The sequence below is a fragment of the Myotis nattereri genome (assembly GCF_964212035.1).
Source record: "Myotis nattereri genome assembly, chromosome: 9".
Classification (NCBI taxonomy): Eukaryota; Metazoa; Chordata; class Mammalia; order Chiroptera; family Vespertilionidae; genus Myotis; species Myotis nattereri.
This window is the reverse complement of record NC_138084.1, coordinates 60,195,383-60,215,904: the sequence shown is the minus strand read 5'-3', so window position 1 is coordinate 60,215,904 and position 20,522 is coordinate 60,195,383. Positions and strand designations below refer to the sequence as shown.

At 40.1% G+C, this 20,522-nt stretch overlaps 1 protein-coding gene across 1 annotated transcript in view; it reads right to left on the bottom strand.

Moving 5' to 3' along the window:
* The window catches only part of CEP295 (centrosomal protein 295), a 58,294-nt gene that overhangs the window by 2,506 nt on the left and 35,266 nt on the right, over window positions 1-20,522 (bottom strand). The window contains exons 16-24 of the mRNA XM_081098744.1: window positions 19,257-19,401; window positions 18,963-19,106; window positions 10,803-10,955; window positions 8,169-8,272; window positions 7,540-7,639; window positions 6,634-6,882; window positions 5,712-5,851; window positions 4,661-4,838; window positions 890-1,545 (exon numbers count right to left, since the gene is read on the bottom strand). Of these exons, the coding sequence (XP_080954870.1) occupies window positions 890-1,545; window positions 4,661-4,838; window positions 5,712-5,851; window positions 6,634-6,882; window positions 7,540-7,639; window positions 8,169-8,272; window positions 10,803-10,955; window positions 18,963-19,106; window positions 19,257-19,401 (1,869 nt within the window). The remainder of the gene's footprint in view (window positions 1-889; window positions 1,546-4,660; window positions 4,839-5,711; window positions 5,852-6,633; window positions 6,883-7,539; window positions 7,640-8,168; window positions 8,273-10,802; window positions 10,956-18,962; window positions 19,107-19,256; window positions 19,402-20,522) is intronic.

Genomic DNA, 20,522 nt, shown 5'->3' with positions numbered 1-20,522 from the left:
GAGTTGAAACAAAATAGATTACTGCAGCAATTTTCAACTGGTGCACAGTGGCTAGTCAGGCACCGACCTCTTTTCCCTTACAGAGAGTCAAATAAATGACAGCCAATGCACAACCAGCCATTTGGTGTGAATCTAAATCATACCATTTTTTTTTTTTTTTATCAGATCCACAAAAAATTTTTTTGGTGTGCCTTAGAATTTTAGTAATTATGTGTGCCATGAGATGGAAAAGGTTGAAAAATCACTGGATTAACTCAATGCAGTGCAATGGGGTTGAACACAAAGTGCTGAAGGCCAGCCACCATTCCTCAGTGAAGCTGAGAAGGGATATGTGAATTGGAAGGAAAATCTAGTAAAATTCAGAGATCTCCAAATTTGGAGATTTCTGATGATTACAAAATTGGTTATCAGGTATATTAACAAGTAGCTTTGTTGTTTCTCTTGAAATTTGTTTCAAAAGTCCCCCTGGGTTTGGACTTGTATGCTGTTGAATTTTTTCTGTTGAATATTATTTTGTTGAATATTCTGTTGAATATTATTTCTGTTGAATAATAATAATTACTCTTAAATTATAACATGCATACATACACACACACACTGAGTGGCCAGATTATTATGACCACCCCATCAGTACTTCATTGACACTTCCAAAAATACTGAATATTGAAAACTTCCTAAGCAAATACTCTCAAGGTTTTATTATTCTTTGCATAACTAATTCACTTCATTGTACTGATGGGGTGGTCATAATAATCTGGCCACTCAGTATATAATGCTTGTGTGTACATTTTTGGTCTTAACTAAACAAAATAAAAACACAAATACTAGTTTTAAAAAAATATTGGAAAAGCATTCTAAATGCCATTTATACAATGCAGACTTCACTTACCCAGACTGGAATAGAGCTCTGTTGTAGAAATGATCCAGAAGTGGAAAACAACTCTGATTGTGATGGCTGAGACAGGTTTGGTGTGATTTTTGGAGTTTCTGCTTTAATAGAATTCTCAAAATACTTTTCATTCTGAATAGTATGTGGTATCTGAACTGAAGTTCCCATCTCCACTGTTCTTACACATAATTGTGAGTCAATTTCCTGTACATCTGGATTTACACTTAAAACTCCACAGGTTTCATTTTTATCCTCTTCAGTGAGCCCTTGACTGTGTAACACTTTATCAGCCCCTCTTTCTGATAGTTCTTCAAAGCCCAGTCCTTCTTTTTGGCCTTCTAATTGGTCTTTCACTGAGCAGTCACTAGAGGTAGAACCACATGGAGTGCTATGTGGTATATTTAATTGATGAAATACATTAGCCTCAGCAGATGAACTGAAGACTGAACTTTTCAAATTTCCTACAGAGAGCTGGAAATGAACATTTCCCCCCTTATTTTGTAATATTTCAGTCGGTTCAGAGGAGGAGTACTGATTTTCCATGCCTTGGGAAGAATCTCTTGCTTCAATGCTAAAAATACTTGGTAGGTCAGCATGCTGGATCCCCTCCTGTGAAGAAAATTCTGGCAGAAGCTGATGAAAAGATTGTTGAGATCCTACAATAAAAAGTTTAAGAGATCAGTTAATCATCATGTTATAAAACTTGGGTAGAGATATAGTCCCTAATACTTTGCCTAAATTGCAAAGGTTAGTTCCTATAATTTTAGGAAAGTTGATATAAATAAACATGAATAGAAAGCTAAAGGATGGTCACAGTGACTTTGAAATAACTCTACTGCTCACACCACCATGTATTTTCTCCTATTTTAATATTTTTTAAAAATATGACTATTCGACACAAATTTTCCCTCATAAAAGAACAAAATATTAATATTGTTATAACAGGTAAAATGTGCATGTGTATCTTATGTATTTATGTGTACATAAAACTTGTGCAAAAAGTTTTAGAAGGGGAAGATGACGGTCTCGGAGAAACCCAGACGGCGGCATAGGTAAACACTGGAAATTGCTGCTGCGCACAGCCACTTCAAAAATACAACTAAAAGACAAAACGGACATCATCCAGAACCAAAGGAAGGCTGGCTGAGTGGAAATTCTACAACTAGAAGGAAAGAGAAAAGCACACTGAGACTCAGAGGAGGTGCGGAAGTAAAGTGCAGAGGTACAGAGGCACTCACGGGAAGGGCTGACAACTGAGGATGCACTTGTCTTTTTCAATTGGGAGGGAGACATACGCTCCCACTCTGAACTCTAGTTCCAGGCGAGTCTCTGGGGACCCAGACTCCTATGGGAGAAACTGGACTATCTGGCAGCAGGCAGAACTCAAGGGCGGCTTTCTCTCAGAGGGGCCTGCAGCGATTACTGCATGACACTGAGACCCGGGGCCTCTTAGCGCAGGACTGAGGATCAGCCATAGTTGTTTGCTCCTCCCTGTTGATTCCCTGAGACCCAGCCCCACCAAATTGTACACAGAAGCTTTTGTATATGAATGGCCTGGCCCTTTGCAATCTAAAATTACCTAAGATGCCCAAGGCCCCACAGCAGCTTGCATTGCTTCACAGCTGGGCCTCATCTGGGCACCTCCAAATCCCAAACAAAGAAGAAGAATCTGCAGATCTCACCGTAGCTCCTGCTGGGTAGCCTCAGGCAGAGGCTAAATTAGCACCTCCTTAGAGATCCAAGGGCCAGTGTACCCAGTGGTCAGAGTGGGACCATCCAGATTACAACTCCTCAGATCCATAAGGGACACACTCAAGGGGTACCCATATGATTGTCAGCTGATCTCTCAACAGAAACTATGCAGGCCAGAAGGGAGTGGCAAGAAATATTCAAAGTAATGAATAGCAAGAACCTACAACAAAGATTACTTTACCCAGCAAAGCTATCATTCTGAATTGAGCACCAAAGTCCCACTGAAGCATGTCTTGCCTCAGAAGGGTGTCTCTAGCACTGAAGTTATCCCACCATAGACACTCCTGATTCTCACAGCCAATTGGCCTGGAGGTCAATTCCTCCCAGTGATACCAACAACAATGAAGGCTTAACTACAACAAGACTGTGCACACAGCCCACAAAGGGGTGCACCAAGAGTGTCCACCTCAGGTAATTGGGAGGCTGAGTCACTGGGCCCTATAGGACACCTAGCACAGAAAGCCACTCTACCAACACAGGGAAACATAAAAAATGAGGAGACAAAGAAACAGGTCACAAATGACAGAAATGGAGGAAAGCAAATGACTGGATATAGAGTTCAAAACCACATTTACAAGGTTTTTCAAGAATTTTCTAGAAACTGCCGATAAATTTCGTGAGACCCTCCATAAATCTAGTGAGACCCTCGAGGATATGGAAAAGGACCAACTAGAAATTAAGCATACACTGACTGAAATAAAGAATATTATACAGAGACCCAATAGCAGACCAGAGGATCTTAAGAATCAAGTCAAAGATTTGAAATACAAAGAAATAAAAAACACCCAACCGGAAAAGCAAAAAGAAAAATATCCAAAAATATGAAGATAGTGTAAGGAGCCTCTAGGACAACTTCAAGCGAAACTACATTCGAATTATAGGGGTGCCAGAAGGAGAGAGAGCAAGATATTGAAAACCTATTTGAAGAAATAATGACAGAAAACTTCCCCTACTTGGTGAAAGAAATAGACTTACAAGTCCAGGAAGCACAGAGAACCCCAAACAAAAGGAATCCAAAGAGGACCACACAAGACACATCATAATTAAAATGCCAAGAGCAAAAGACAAAGAGAGAATCTTAAAAGCAGCAAGAGAAAAACAGTTAGTTACCTACAAGGGAGTACCCATATGATTGTCAGCTGATTTCTCAACAGGAACTATGCAGGCCAGAAGGGAGTGGCAAGAAATATTCAAAGTAATGAATAGCAAGAACCTACAACCAAGATTACTTTACCCAGCAAAGCTATCATTCAGAATTGAAGGTCAGATAAAGAACTTCACTGATAAGAAAAAGCTAAAGGAGTTCATCACCACCAAACCAGTATTACATGAAATGCTGAAAGGTATTCTTTAAGAAGAGGAAGAAGAAGAAAAAAGTAAAGATAAAAATTATAAACAACAAGTACATATCTATCAACAAGTGAACCTAAAAATCAAGTGAATAAAAAATCTGATGAACAGAATAAACTGGTGAATATAACAGAATCAGGGGCATAGAAAGGGAGTGGACTGACAATTCTTGGGGGGAAACGGGTATGGGGGGTGCAGGAAGAGACTGGATAAAAGTCGTACACCTATGGATGAGGACAGTGGGGGGGAAGAGGTAAGGCCACAGGGTGGGGTTGGGACCGGGTGGAGGGGAGCTATAGGGGGAAAAAGAGGAACAACTGTAATAATTAGAACAATGAAAATTTAATTTAAAAAAATGTAAAGAAAAAAAGATTTAATTTTAAAAAAAGTTTCAGAGGATAAGCTGTTGACTAAGTGTTGAGGTGGGGAAGTTGAGCAAGAACTTTTTTATTTTATCAAGTTCATTACTCTGAAAATTGCCAAGTAAGCATACATTACCTCTGTTATTTAAACAAATACACAAAGAAACAACTTGTAACACTGGGGACAGATGTGAGAATAGGAATGGAGACAAACCAGGAATTGTTAGGCACAATTTCCAAGAAAAATGAATGCACACAATCAAAAATATATTGGGTTTTAAACTTTTTGTAGCTGAATCATACATACCCTCAATATTTTCTGTGCCAAAACTCAGAACTGCAGCACGAGTCAGGTTAGGGCCAGGTTGCTGACTCAGGCTTGTGTTAAGAGGAGAAGGCAGGCTGGTCCTCCTCAGTGCTGTGAAAGAAGCTGTTCTTTTGGGGGGTACAGCTGCATGGTGGCTTTCACATGAAGCCTCTGAGCTCTGATGAAAAACGACAGGGAAATGCTCAAGTGTTGATTATGTATTACAAGTTGAGGCAGTAATCATGTTCCTTTGATATTACTCTTCCTTAACTGCCACTTGACTATCACACTAATAATTTGCTTATTCAAACCCAATTCTTCCATTTTAGTCAATATGAAAAAGACTTAAAACGAGATTATCTGGAAACAAATTACAAATTAACCAGACTGAGTTTAGAACATGATGAGATCACTTTCTTTTCTATTTTTTAAAAATATGTATTTTATTGATATTAGAGAGAAAAGAAACATCGATGAGAGAGAAGCATTGATTGCCTGCCTCCTGTACACCCCCTACTGGGGACTGAGCCTGCAACTCGGGCATGTGCCCTGGTGGGGAATTGAACTGGCCATCTCTTGGTGCATGGGATGACGCTCAGCCAACTGAGCCACACCAGCCAGAGCTGACATCATTTTCTGGTAGGCAGGAATTATGTACAGCAGCCCAGGATGTCAGGATGTGGGAGTAGAAAAACCATGGTTTGAGTCTTAACCCCTTTACTAGGTAGGAGAGACTTTAAAATTCGCAAAATAATATTTACCTGAACTGTTTAATTAAGGCTGAATTACAATTCTAATGCAGCTTTTTTCAATCTTGGTTCCACATTAGAGTCACTTTGGGAGCATTAAAAGAAATCCTGATATATGAGTACTCCTAGAGATTCTGATTTAACTGGCCTGGGGTGCAATATGGGCACTGGGATTCTTAAAAGCTTTCCACATGATTCTAATTGGCAAGCAAGATTAACAACCACTATTTTGTTCTAAAAGAAGAAAATTTGACAAACTGTTCTTGGCAATTCAGTGAAATGATGCATCTACTTTAACATACCTGGTAAAAGTCTCTGCTCTCTTGAGAAATCCCAGAGGATAATGACGACAAATCAAAATCTGGCTGTGGTTCTAAGGGTTTAAACAGCTGACGATGCAAGCTTGGAAAAATGTATTCCAATTCGGGAAAGTCAAGTTCAACTGTTGGAATTTTAGGAAAAAATATGAATTTATTTTTAAAATAAAGCCTAGAAAAATAGTACTAAGAACATATTTATAAAACTTATTTTTAGGTAAATCCCATTCAACAAAATTCCATTTTTTTCATTACCAACAGAGGTTTTCAAATTAGGCCCTCTATTACTTACAGTGTATAAAAAAAGGGGACACTCTTAATGATCAAAATCTTTCACAAATATGTCTCCATTTCTGCCAGGCCCAAAGTGATTTAAGGTTAATTAGGTGTAAGAGGCCATTATGATCACTGCTTTGCTATAAGCTCTGTTATCCTGACGTAGCTCATTTCAGGTCAATGATTAAAACAGAAAAGCTGAGTGTTACTATGGGCCAGACATTGTACTTTATGTTCATTATTCCATTTCATCTCCAATACCCCTCTTTTATAGAAGACGAAAGAGTATCTTGCCCATGGTCTCACAGCTAGTAAAATGGTCAAAGTAGGAGTCGAATCCACGTCTGTTTGACTTCTGAATTCTTGTTCTCAATACCAACACATACTGCCCTGAAGCTGTTACAGCTAACTTTCCAAAGGTTGAGGATGATCTGCTGAGCTCTTGTTCTTCTGTGAGTCTAACTGGTTCCAAGTCCCTGCTCTCACGAAATGCCCTCAACACTGTCCATGGCATAACTGTGCTGCAGCAGGCCATAAAAACATGGAGCTCAAATAATCACCACCCAAAACTAAAGGGATAAAAAGCTAAAAGTTACAGTTTATATAAAAGTATTTGTTCAAGATAATTTACCCTGCAAGTCTGTTTTTTCAGTCATCAGATTTGCTTCATTTATGTACTTGTGTATCGGCTGCTGAATGTGTGCTTGACCAGGTATAAATTTTTCTACTGCAGGGGACAGAGGTTTAAGAACATCCCAAGAGTCCTGCCTTTGATAAATAACTTGTGATGGAGGAACTGTAGAACTTAACATAGCTGCTGCTGCTTCTTTGCCAGTGGTAGATCCTTGTTCCCCATGGTCCACATGCTCTGAAAATGACTCTGATAATTGAGATTAATGACAATATTTAATGGCCAGTTACTTATTAGAGACACATTTTGGTGAGAGGTATAGCAACATTGATAAGGCACCAGGGCAATCAAGAAATATGCTGACATAGCTTCCCACTGAATGGGAAAATGTGACCATTAGTGGATACTTTTCAAAGTACTGTTGAGGATCCACAGAGCATCCTCAAGAATCTGCAAGCCTGTGATTTCCAATAATGTTTAGAATATCATGCTATCCAATATTTTTTCTTTTGAAACCACCCCCCCCCCCTTTTAATATATTGTATTGATTTTTTACCGAGAGGAAGGAAGAGGGATAGAGAGTTAGAAACATCAATGAGAGAGAAACATCGATCAGTTGCCTCTTGCACACTCCCTACTGGGGATGTGCCTGCAACCAAGGTACATGCCCTTGACCGGAATCGAACCTGGGACCCTTCAGTCCACAGGCCAACGCTCTATCCACTGAGCCAAACCAGTTAGGGCCATACTATCCAATATTCTATCAGACATAAAAACTTTACTTTTGTAATTAAAAAAAAATCCCTCTCAGCACAATGTGAAAAGCAATGCTTGCTCTCACCACTGTACTACAAATGAACTGGTGTTGGTCTTTCAATTTATTTACAGACATTTTGACATTATTACCTGGATCTGTAAAGCTCAAATCTGTGTTTTCATTACTTAAGCTTCCAGTAGAAATAGTTATTGAAGATAATGGCTCATGATAAATCTCTTGTGTTTCAGCCTAAAAATAAAGGGAACATTAGAACACAATGTAGGAAGTAAAAATCTAGAAAAACCCAAACATCAGCAGTTACCAATTCTGAGCTCAGATCAAGTATAGAAACTTTCATAATTGTGAAGTTCAGTAGTCAAACCTTGTCATCATTGCTCAGACCTGACCAGCCTTTCATACATACATGTCCCACCCCCCAATCTCACTCATCCATCAGCAAGTTCTCAGTTATCCACTGTCACCTTTACACACACACACACACACACACACACACTCACACACTCACACACGCACGCGCGCACTTATTGTTTTAAACGACTTTATACTTTTGCTTCTCAGAACTATAGAGATCATGCATCAGTAGACTGAAAGGTCTTTTGATGCTCAGATTTGGCTATTTTCATCACTGATCCACTTCAGTAGGAGCAGATCTCAGAGAACAGACTCTTTAGTATTTCACAACTTCTGTGAACTAAACAAAAGAGAATATAAAGCCAAACAGCTCTAACAATGTAGTGCACACTAAGACGTTACCAACCTTATTATCTGGCCTCACAGCTGCACTCAGATATGTACGTTCTTCTCTGTCCACAGCATAACTTAATACTGCCTGATTCTCAACCACAGCCTCTTTGACCGTGACTGAAATGGGGGTAAGGGGGAAGGAGGAAAGGAGATTTGGATTATGACAAATCAAATTCTTAGCACCAGAGGGCATCATTTCCTGCTTTCCTAAAAAATGTTTTTTCATCTTTTGCTTCGTAGAGTTGCCTTATCTTAGACTAAAAAAACAAACAGGAAAAAAAATTCATTTTATTATTCAAACATTTACTAGTCAGCACAATATACTTTTTCCCCCTGAAAACTGTAGTTGTCATTGTTTTTCTATGAATAAAACCCTTTGGAAGAGGGCCCTGAGCCCTATAACATACCAAGAAGATTACCCAAGAGGAGAGATAAGTGCACAGGGTAGCATCTGAATAGTGGTAAGAAGTGAAAAATAAAAATTGAGAAAGGAACAAGATCAGTTATTTAAGACATTGAAGAATTCAATGAACAGGTCCCTGAAATTATTTGGAAGAGAAATAACTGTCATTAGTTTGGAAACGGTTCACTGGGACTAGGGACCCATTAGGAGGTCCCTAAAAGGGGGATGAAAGCAAAGCCTTAAACCAAGCAATCTTCCACGCTATGAGGAAGGCAACATTTCTTGCTTTCCTTCAGAAGCAAAGCACCATTTCCTGCCTTCCCACAAAAGCAATGGGTACAGAGCTTGAAGTTAGCAATACCACCTACAAAGCTATTAAGAAAGAAAGGTGAGGTGATGAGGAACTGAATAAAGTGGTAGGGAGGGAATGGAGAAGTAACAAAACTAAAACCCTCCCTTCTAAGATAGAAACAATACAAATCTGGGGATGCATATGAGAAGAAGAAAGGCAGCCAAGGGCCAGGAACTGGTCTGGCGCTATCTATCAGCTAGACCCTGGTGTTCTGTGACACACAACAATTCCACAGAACACCAGTATCAGGACAGGCCATTCTGTGACCATGGTGGATCAAGGCAAAAATCAGATCACCTACTCTCATCTCTGAACAGAGACAAAATCATGAATCTAGTCCAGACCACAAATATTACCAAGCATCTCATCCTGGCTAATAAGCCTGACTACCGCTTCTTTACCAGGTAACAGCTTTAATTAGCTTCATCCCATTATTCCTACCTGCTGAATAAGAATTTTTTAGGTGCCCCAAAATAGAATTACCCTGCTCCCTGATAACATCCAATACTAATAAACAGGGGCCCAGTTCCTTGAATCCTTCACAACATCACCTCCTAGAAGTCCAAGTCCTTTCTTCTTTTATTTTACTGATTTAAAAGGAGAAACACTGATTTGTTGGTTCCACTTATTTATGCATTCGTTGGTTGATTCTTGTATATGTGCCCTGACCAAGGATCAAACCCACAAACCTTGATGTGTTGGGAGCCAACTGAGCTACCCGACCAGGGCCCAGTAAGTCCTTTCAAATACCCTCTTACTGAGACATCTCATTGTTCCCTGTGGTGGCTTTCTACCTTTGACTATAACAAGTCAAAACTGCAGCTTTGTTCAACTATAGGTGTATTCCTGGTAGTCTTTGGCTAGAGGGCATCAACAGGTAGAATAAAAAGGAAATATAGTCTCCTTTAGCTAAATCTAAAATAATGATATAATAGTTTTACTTTATGTGTCAAAAACTATATATAATTTATTGGAAATTATATCCTCTGCAGTTATTTCAATCTCCAATTTTTTAAAAAAAGATGCTAAAGTCAGTTTTTCTATAAATCCTCAAAAAGAAAAGAGGTCTCTCATTCTACTGTAGATGAAAATAGGAGAATTACTCAAGTATATGTGACAGCTAAAATAAAAAGAAATCTGGTTAGAAAAAGTAACTGCTTAAAAGTTGCTTTAGAACTAATAAAGCATTACTAGAACTATGCTTTGTATGGTTAGTAAGCATAATATACATGTAAAATAGCTTGTTACCTACATACATAAATACAAAAGTGAGAAACTTAACACTGATTGTCTTTGGGTGGCAGAATTATGTTATTTAATTTTTTTTTCTTGTAACCCTTTTTATTTTCCAAATATTTAGAAGTAAAACAAAATAGCTCATTTAGAAAGCTACATATAGAATTTTTGAAAGATAATATTTAATAGTATTAACTGTGAATTGTTATGAAAAGGCTTAAACACAAAATTTGTACAGGTTGCCAACTATAAAAATCTCATACCTTCAAATACTTCCTACTAGCATTTATTTAGTGAAACAATTGAAAAGCAAACTTATTTATTCTTTAAACACACTTTACTTGTCTCATTCAGTTTTTTCTGTACAGAATACACACTTTTTTTTTTTAATCTATAGGTAAACATATAAAATAGAACCCAGTCTCCAAAAATAGTAAACCTGTACCAACATTTTGGTGATTACCATCAGATACTTTTCAATGCATGAACCCAGATTTCCCCCGTCATTTAACAATACACAGAATCGCATACTATGGGTGACCATAATGATTCTAATCCCAAGAGTCACTGAATTATTTACCATTTTTCATTACAAATAACACTACAATAAATATCTTGTACACAGCAATTCCACTTTCAATTTCTTTATCTCTCACCTGTTTCATTAGAGTTATCACCACAGATGTTTTCCTGTGCAATCGGGTCAGGATGAGCAAATGGATCACAGTCCAATGGAGCCCCAAGAAAACTTTGTTCTCGACTTATAGAGACCCTTAGGGGGTCTCTGTCTTGGTAAAAATCTGGATTACCTAGTAGGGAAAAAAATGGACTCATTAGACTTCCGCTTAAGTTTCTAGCACTAGCAAAACTAAAATGGCAATTTAGATTATGAGGCAAAAATCTAAACTCAAAGACTTGACCTATGTAGCAACAAAATAATAACTGCTATCCGGCCAATGTGGTTCAGTGATTGAGAGTTGACCCATGAACCAGGAGGTCATGGTTCAATTCCCAGTTAGGACACATGCCCAGGTTGTGTGCAGGAGGCAGCTGATCCATGATTCTCTCTCATCATTGATGTTTCTATCTCTCTCCCTCCCCCTTTCCTCTCTTTGAAAAAAAAAGTTAATAAAAACAACAAACTACTTATCTTTAACAAAGGCCTTTAGATGATTTTATTTCAATTATTATTATTATTATTATTATTATTATTATTATTATTATTGGTATAGCAAAGGTGGAAACTTACTGAGGAACAAGTACAGACTCCCATATAGGGAAGAGGAAAGAATCTCACAGCACAAACTCCCATGTGGAGAAAGGGAAAGAATCCCCTATTTTACTGAGTTTTTAATGAAACACCTACTTAATACCAGATAATCCTTCAGTACTGAATCACAGGAAAAATGCCTGAAGACTTCATTAACCATTAACCTATCCTATCTAATAATAGAGAAACATGGTAATTAACTGTAACTTCGCTACCCTTCCCATTGGCTAATCAGCGATATGCAAATTAACTGCCAACCAAGATGGCGGCCGGCAGCCAGGCAGCTGAGGCGAACAGGAGGCATGCTTGCTCCAGTGATGGAGGAAGCCAAGGTTCCCCGCCTGCCACTGCCGGCCTCTGAGCTGCAGTCTAAGAAACAATGTTGCAATTATAGAAGGTAAATAAACCCAGAAACCTGCTTTCAGCCCTGGAGCGAGCAGGACTGCAACAGTGTTATAATTATAGAACCCAAACAAACCCAGATACCTGTTTTCAGCAGCCGAGGTCTCAGAGCTGGAGCAGAGCCTCAGAGCTAAAGCTGGCTCTCAGCTCCAGTGACAGCCATAGAGGTAAATAAATCCCAGAATAAAAAAAAAGAAAAAAAAGGAGAGGTTGGGAGCTTCAGTCACCCGCCAGCCTGAAAACGGCCCTCAGCCCCTCACCCCAACTGGCCAGGCACCCCAGTGGGGACGCCCACCTGAAGGGGGTGTGACCAGCTGCAAACAGCCATCATCCCCTCATCCAGGCTGGCCAGGCACCCAAACGGGACCCCCACCCTGATCTGGGACACCCTTCAGGGCAAACCAGCCAGCCCCCACCCATGCACCAGGCCTCTACCCTATATAATAAAAGGGTAATATGCAAACTGACCCTAACAGCAGAAGGACTGGGAATGACTGGTCACTATGACACACACTGACCACCAGGGGGCAGATGCTCAACGCAGGAGCTGCCCCCTGGTGGTCAGGGCGCTCTCACATGGGAGGAGCTCTGCTCAGCCACAAGCCAGGCTGATGGCTGCCAGTACAGTGGTGGTAGGAGCCTCTCCTGCCTCCTCAGCAGCACTAAGGATGTCTGACTGCAGCTTAGGTCTGCTCCCTGCTGGCAAGTGGGCATCCCCCGAGGGCTGCCGGGCTGCCAGAGGGATGTCTGATTGCCATCTTAGGCCCAATCCCCCCAGGGAGCGGACCTAAGCCAGCAGGTGGTCATCCCCTGAGGGGTCCAAGACTGCAAGAGGGCACAGGCCTGGCTGAGGGACCCCCCCATCCCCGAGTGCACAAATTTTGTGCACCGGGCCTCTAGTATATATATAAAAGCCTAAGTGACCATCTGACAGGTAACTATGATGTGCACTGACCACCAGACACTCAACGCAGGAGCGGAAACCACAGGCATGGAAACATGGAATAGACTGATAAATCTCAGAGGGAAGGGGAGGGGGCAGGAAGAGATTAACCAACAATCTTATATTCATACTAGAAGCTCAGTGCATGGATTCATGCACCAATGGGGTCCCTTGGCCCGGTCTGCACCCTTTCACAATCCGGGACCCCTTGGATGATGTCAGAGAGCCAGTTTCAGCCCAATCCCTGCAGGCCAGGCCGAGGGACCCCAAGAATGCACGAATCCATGCACTGTTGGGGCCATGCAGGCCTCTAATCCTATATAATAAAAGGCTAATATGCAAATTGTCCCCTCCACCAGGAGTTCAACCAGGGGGTGGGGCCGGCCAGCCAACTGCCCTTGGCCCCTCCCCAATTGGTCCTGATCAGCCGGACCCCACCCGTGCACGAAGTCATGCATCGGGCCTCTAGTAGTACTATATGATATAATATATATTCATAATATAAAGTTCAAAATAGCCAAGGCTAATCTGTGGTATAAGAAATCAAGACAGGGGCTTACTTTGGGGAGGAGTGAGCGGACAGTAATAGTAAGAGTACAAAGGAAGGGTTTATGAAATTCTCTAACATTCCAGTTCTTGACCAGGATGGTGTTTACATGGGGGTGGTTATTATAATGATAATCACTGAAATAAACACCTATGATTTATGCACTTCTCTGAATATCACACTTTGATACAAAAATAAATACAAGCAAACAAAGAGAGGAATGGGAGATTCCCCAAAGTAGAAGCTACCTTACTGTCAAGTCCCCAAAATTTGGGTATTAAAGGCAACAGGTATTGCAAAAGGATGGTCAGGAAACTAAAAATGGAGAATGTTTAAAACTATGTTCTTGGAACAGATCCCTCCCATCTAGGGACATCCCTGTCCTTCCACATCATCCTCAGAGGAGACTACAAGTTTATTCTTTATAGAAATCAAATCCAATACATTCTGCATTTGGGGGGAACAGGCCCTAAAAGGTGCAAGGATGGAAGGAGACAGAAGGCCACTGCAAAAAATCAGGGTATTGAGAGAAGGTTTGCACTCTCAACCCAGATCCCGCAGATCTGCTAGCAGCCAGGCTTGTATCAGGCTTGGAGGGATCTTTCTTTGAAGAAACTGAACTATAAACTGATTTAGGGAAAAGAATTACAGATACTAATATGAGGGTCCCCTGTGAAAAGCCATATTTTCCAATAAAGTTCAGCAGTACATAAGGCCCCCACCTATAGATTTCCAACCAGCCTTTCAGCATCCCACTCCAATATGCAAGCTTTTTGAGAAAGCCTCTAAAATATTAGAAAGAAACAAAAAAGACAAAAAACTCAAACAGAAAAATAGGAACTCAAACAAAAAACGGTAAGTATATGAAGTAGATAATATTTTGCCTCCCTGAAAATAGCTGGATGCTATGAAAAAGGAAAGTTAAATCAAGAAAAAGAGCAAGCTTTTAGAAACTATAATTTGATAATAAAAATTCATAAGAAAAGTTAAAAGAATAAGTTGAGGAAACTTTCCCAGAAAGTAAAGTCAAAAGAAAATGAAATGAACTATATAGTAAATTGGAAGATCAATATAGATCATTTCTCAACATTACTTTTTATCATCATCCACCTAAGGAGCTTTTATTTTTATCTTATTCTTTAAAATATATTTTTATTGATTTCAGAGAGGAAGGGAGAGGGAGAGAGACAGAAACATCAGTATGAGAGAGAATCACTGATCAGCTGCCTCCTGCACGCTCCACACTGGGGATTGAGCCCGCAACCTGGGCATGTGCCCTGACCAGGAATCCAACCATGACCTCTTGGTTCACAGGTAGACCTCAACCGTGAGCCATGCCAGCTGTGCACCTAAGGAGCTTTTAGACTTTTTAAAAAATTGCCTCCTGCCCTAACCAGTTTGGTTCAGTGATTAGAGCATCGGCCCGAGGACTGAAGGGTCAAGGGCACGTATCATGGTTGCAGGCTCCATCCTCAGCCCTGGTTGGGGTGAGTGTGGGAGGCAACCAAATCAATGTGTCTCTCTCACATCAATGTTTCTCTCTGTCTCTGGCCCTGACTAAAAATCAGTGGAAAAATATCCTCAGGTGAGGATTAACAAACCAACAAAAAAAATTACCTCCCAACTCCATGAAATTTAATAACTATAGATATATTGTATGTCTTTCTATTTACATCTGTACTTTGCTATATAAAAGGAGTAAGACTTAAAAAAAAAAAAAGGAGTAAGACTTTTTTACCTCCCCAAGAACCAAGTTTCATCCCTCTTATTAAAAATGCATGATAGCCCTAACTGGTTTGGCTCAGTGGCTAGAGCATCAGCCTGCAGACTGAAGGGTCCCAGGTTCGATTCTGGTCAAGGGCATGTACCTTGGTTGCGGGCGCATCTCCAGTGGGGAGTGTGCAGGAGGCAGCTGATCGATGTTTCTCTCTCATCGATGTTTCTTCTAACTCTCTATCCCTCTCCCTTCCTCTCTGTAAAAAGTCAATGAAATATATTAAAAAAAAAAAAAAAGCATGATATAGCCCTGGCTGGTTTGCTCAGTGGTTACAGCATCAGTCTATACACTGAAGGGTCTCTTGTTCGATTCCCAGTCAAGGGCACCTACCTTGGTTACAGGTTTTCAATCCCCAGCCTGGGTTGGGGCGCATATGGGAGACAACCAATTGATGTCTATCTCTCACATCGATGTCTGTCTATCTGTCTCTCTCCCCCTTCCTTTGTCCCTTCCACTCTAAAAATCAGTGGGAAAAATATCCTCAGGTGAGGATTAAAAAAACAAAACAGAAGCATGATACAGGTCATCCAACTCTCTTTCTTTCTTTTTTCAGCAAGGCAATTATCTTTACTCCTGCAGGAAGGTGCACATGCACATGGCCTGGGAACACACACACACTGAGCGGGCAGTTCACTTGGCTTTTTATTCCTGATGCATGTGATCTGTTCCCTTACTCCTGATTGGAGCTTAGGCTCACAGTCTTTTGCAATTGGCTAATTTAAAGGAAGGGGTGACCTTTGCTGTTTCAAAATGGCAGCCCCCCAACTTTCAACTAAAAGGTGTTCCACAAACAGAAAGAGATGTGACCTCAAATTATATGAGAGGTATTTAATAAAATATTAGTGTGGGAAGACAGTCAACAGAAGCTTTAAGCAAATGAAAAAAAAAGGAGACAATTTACTATAGGAAAAGTTTTACAAATAGGAAATATAATCATAGTACACTAATAGTCTCAGCAGTGAAAAATATACATCATGTGTTAATTTAGCTTAAATTTTTCTAAAATCCTGCCAACTACAGAGGTAAATGCAAGAAACACTTAAAAGACTTGTAAAGTCACTGCCTCTGGTGAACAGATTAGGGGCAAGGGTACGTAGGGCAGGAAGAAGTGCTGTTGTCATGTACCTTTGAGTACCATTTACCTTTTTAAAGTATTACCTACAGTGGTGTGATAAAGGCTACAGTGAAAGCTCCTAAAGAGCACGAGAGAGATACCTGAGAGTTCAGGAAAAGTTTATTGGACAAGCAGTATAAGCCAACCCCGAAGGAAGGAACAAGATGATGAGGGACCTGGTAGGTGAAGCTAGGGACTTAGAGTTAATTGGAACTTATTCCTTGAATCAAAGGAAAACCACTGAAGAGTTTTAAACAGGGAGAAATAAAGGGAGATTACTCTGAATATATCATGGGAAAATGAATTAAAGCTAGACTGGAACCAGAGAGATTAGGAGATATAGCAGCCATCCAATAAAGAAATAAAGAAATGATGGCGTGAATTAAATGAGTGGTGGTGGGAATGGAAAGAAGTAGACAGATGCCAGAGCTCACCAAGCAGAACTGAGAAGAAATGGTGACTTATTGGGTGTCAGAGAGGTAGATAAGAATGTCAAAACTTGTATCTGAGTACTCTTCACTGAAGAAAGGCTGAAGGACAGGAGGTGGAGGTTGAGGGAACAGTATAAAACTTTCCCTTTTAAACATGAAGGCATTATGAAACCTGAAACATGACTCATTAAATTATAGGGATCAATGGTAAAAATTTCCCAGTGCTCATTGTGAATTAGGAAAAGTATCAATCAATTCCTGAAGCTGTGGTTTTCCAAATAGTGCAAAATAGAAGAAAAACTTCCAAAGCCTAGAATAAATCAAATCATTTTTCTAGTATGGCCCCCAGGAGGTCATGGATCAATTCCTGGGCAGGGTACATGCCCAGTTTGCAGGCTCAATGCCCAGTGGGGGATGTGCAGGAGGCAGCCGAATGATTTTCTCACCATTGATGTTTCTATCTCTCTCCCCTCTCTCTTCTTCTCTGAATAAAAATATTTTAAAAAATCTCTCTCTATATAAAAGGCTAATATGCTAAGTGTCCCTCCGCCCGTCCAACTGGTCGCTATGACATGCACTAACCGCCAGGGGCAGCCGCTCAACACAGGAGCTGCCTGACTGCAGTGACTTGGCAGTGGTGGTTCTCGGAAAATGCACCCCAAAACCAGAGAGGAGGGAGCCCGATTGCTATGCAATTCCACCTTCAGCCATGGGTTATGTTGTTGCTGGGGCACTGTTGGCCCCGAATCTGGTTTACTGCACACTTGTGTTTGCGTTCCACATCCTGTACTACAGCAACTTTGCAGAGTGCCCTCTCGCACTCCGGGACCCCTCAAGGGATGTTGAAGAACCGATGTCGGCCAATCCCCACAGGATAGGCCGAGGGATCCCACCTGCCTGAGGGACCCCGCTCACTCTGCAGACACCAGGGAGGGACCATGGTAGGTTGGTTCCAGGGCATGTTGGGCTCTTTTTGTCCAGTCCTGCCCAGCCACCTTCTAATTAATTTCCTTTCAATGTGCACGAATCCGTGCACTGGGTCACTAGTAAATAAATAAAACCCTGACTCTATGTTATAAGTTGCATAAGATATAAAAAGAAAGCAGAAAAGGGATTGATTCTTAAGAATTACTCTCGCCCTGATTATCATGCTCAGTGATTAGAGCACTGGTCTGCACACCAAAGGGTCACGGGTTCAATTCCAGTCAAGGGCATATACCTAATGTACCTAGATTGCAGGTTTGATCCTCAGCCCAAGTTGGGATGCGAGCAGGAGGCAACTAATCAATGTGTCCCTCTCACATTGTTGTTTCTCTCTCTCTCTCCCTGATCTGTTCCACTCTCTCTGAAAATCAATGAAAAAAATACCCTCAGGTGAGGATTATTAAAAAAAAAAAAATTGCTCTCAATCTCTATTTTCTTTAATTCTTTTAGCCAGAAACAAAGATATAATCTCTTATGGTTGAAGACCAAAATAACTAATACTAATAGAAATATTACCATGTACCTTTCTATTGACAAAGCTAATTTCTCCCTTAAAAAAAGGATTTACTTTGATAAATTTGATCAAGAAAATTATCTGGTGAATCTGAAATCTAAAAATAATCATAAAATTATAATAGGGCTATTTACTAATTAGCTCCAAGAGGAATTTTTTAGATAATGGGATCTAGGAAGAAGTACAGTGTAGAAATATACCTAACTCTTCTTAAAGCCAGAATTTTAAGCATACCTATCCTATAAAAGTATAGGCACAATAAAGGTACTGAAGTAGAAAAGCAACAAGGGAAAAGGGAAAAAACTGAGTTATAGCCTAAAGAAACAGGTTTAGAAGGCAGACTTGAAAGAAAGCAGAGGGAAGCAAGTGTCAGAATATGGGATAGCGAAGAAATTTTGTCTATAGTAAACTGGTTTCCCCCCATATACTAGTACAAGAAGAAAATCAGTTACCTAATGCCACACTTTTTTTTCCCCCATTGATTTTTAGAGAAAGTGAAAGAGAGAGGGAAAGAGAGAAGTATCGATGTGAGAGAAACACATGCACACGCCCTGATCAGGGCCTGGGCCGAGGAGGAGCCTGCAACCGAGGTATGTGCCCTTGACCGGAATTGAACCCAGGACCTTTTGGTCCACAAGCTGACGCTCTATCCACTGAGCCAAACTGGCTAGGGACCTAATGCCACATTTAAGACCAAATTTTATATACTATTTATAGAAATCATTCTTTTCTTTCCAGAAGTTCTCACAGCCAGGCTTCTTCAACAAAAAATTAGCATCCTGAAAAAACTGTCAAATTATTACAAAACCTTATTTTATCAAACCATCTGTTTACCTAGTATAGAAGGTCTGCCACTTGCCGGTGATTCTACCTCTTGTATCGCACTAAGTTCATGTTGGTTCAAGTCCAATCCACATTTAACTTTTGCTACAGGTGGCTTTGAGGCTCTCCTACCCAGTTCTTTGTTCAGATGCTCACCTATTAAGTCAATGATAAATTTATGACAATCTATTAACATACTGCAAAGTTCTCTTTAATCAGCAAGTTGCAGGAAGTGAAAGCAAAGAATAATCAGTGGAATAATTACAATAAAACCCAATTACCTTACTACTCTGCTTGGTTACTTACCTTCTGAAAATAGCTGATTATCATCAGAGTTGCTCCTGTCTACAGAACTAATCTTTTCATGATCACCTCTTGCTTGGTCTTGGAAATGAGGAAGCCTCTCTCTGAGCATCTGGTGTAAGTCATTTTCAAGAGTGGGCTTACTTGTCTGAAACAGTGGACAGATGATGGTGGGGATGACACAGGAGAAGGGATCATGGGAAGCATTCATTAGAATTATAACTCCCTCTTAAATTAGAACCTCAACCAAATAGATAGTTCCATCAATCACACTACTACAATTTTTTTCCATAGATAAAAATATGGAAGGTCTCTACTACTGAAAGGGTGATATATTTCTATTGGGAAGAATAACCACTCACAGCCTTCAACCTAAAACAGCCTCCATTGTACATTTCAATAAGAGACTATTTTCTTGAGTATCTCACTCGGGTTTGTTTTCCCATTACTTTTCCTTTAAATGACTAGTAAATCCCTACAACTCAAATTCTCATAAACTCAACTGAAGCTTCTTTTGAACATCAAAGATTTATAGAATTCTACTTAGGCTAAATCATAAATTTAGGAAATAGCCTTTTAAAGTAAAATGGACACATTCACATTTAGGAGAATATACTCTTATCTCCCATATAGAGAAACTATGAATGCTTGCGTGACCATTTCAGAGTCTTCTCTATAATTCTGTGACAAGAAGCAGGTCCAGCTGTCCATCAGCCTAAAACCATGCCAATTTTGCAACAGGCATTAATAAAGAGGGGACCGATTTTAATTCACATACAAATGTCAACAACATGCTAACAGAAAGCACAAGGTCTGCTATTTGTAGAAGAGAAATTCTAATTGGTTATTTTATAATTTAATCTTCTTATGGTAAGTTCAAAGTCCTTTATAACAAAAAGTTCAAAACCCTTTATAACAAAACTTCAAATGACAATCTACACTTTTTTAAAAAAGTGTTTGCATTTGCTCTAGCTGGTTTGTCTCAGTGGATAGAGTATCGGTCTGCAGATTGAAGGGTCCTGGGTTTGATTCCAGTCAAGGGCACATGCCTGGGTTGGGGGGCTCGATCTCCAGTAGGGGGTGTGCAGGAGGCAGCCAATCAATGATTCTCTCTCATCATTGATGTTTCTCTCTCCCCCTCTTCCTTCCTAAGTAAAAAAATATATATTTTTAAAAAGTATTTGCATTTGGTGTATCAAACTACTGCCTGAAATTAGATGGGTTTCACTTAACTATTAACCTCATAAACACCATGCGAAGTAGTGTTTA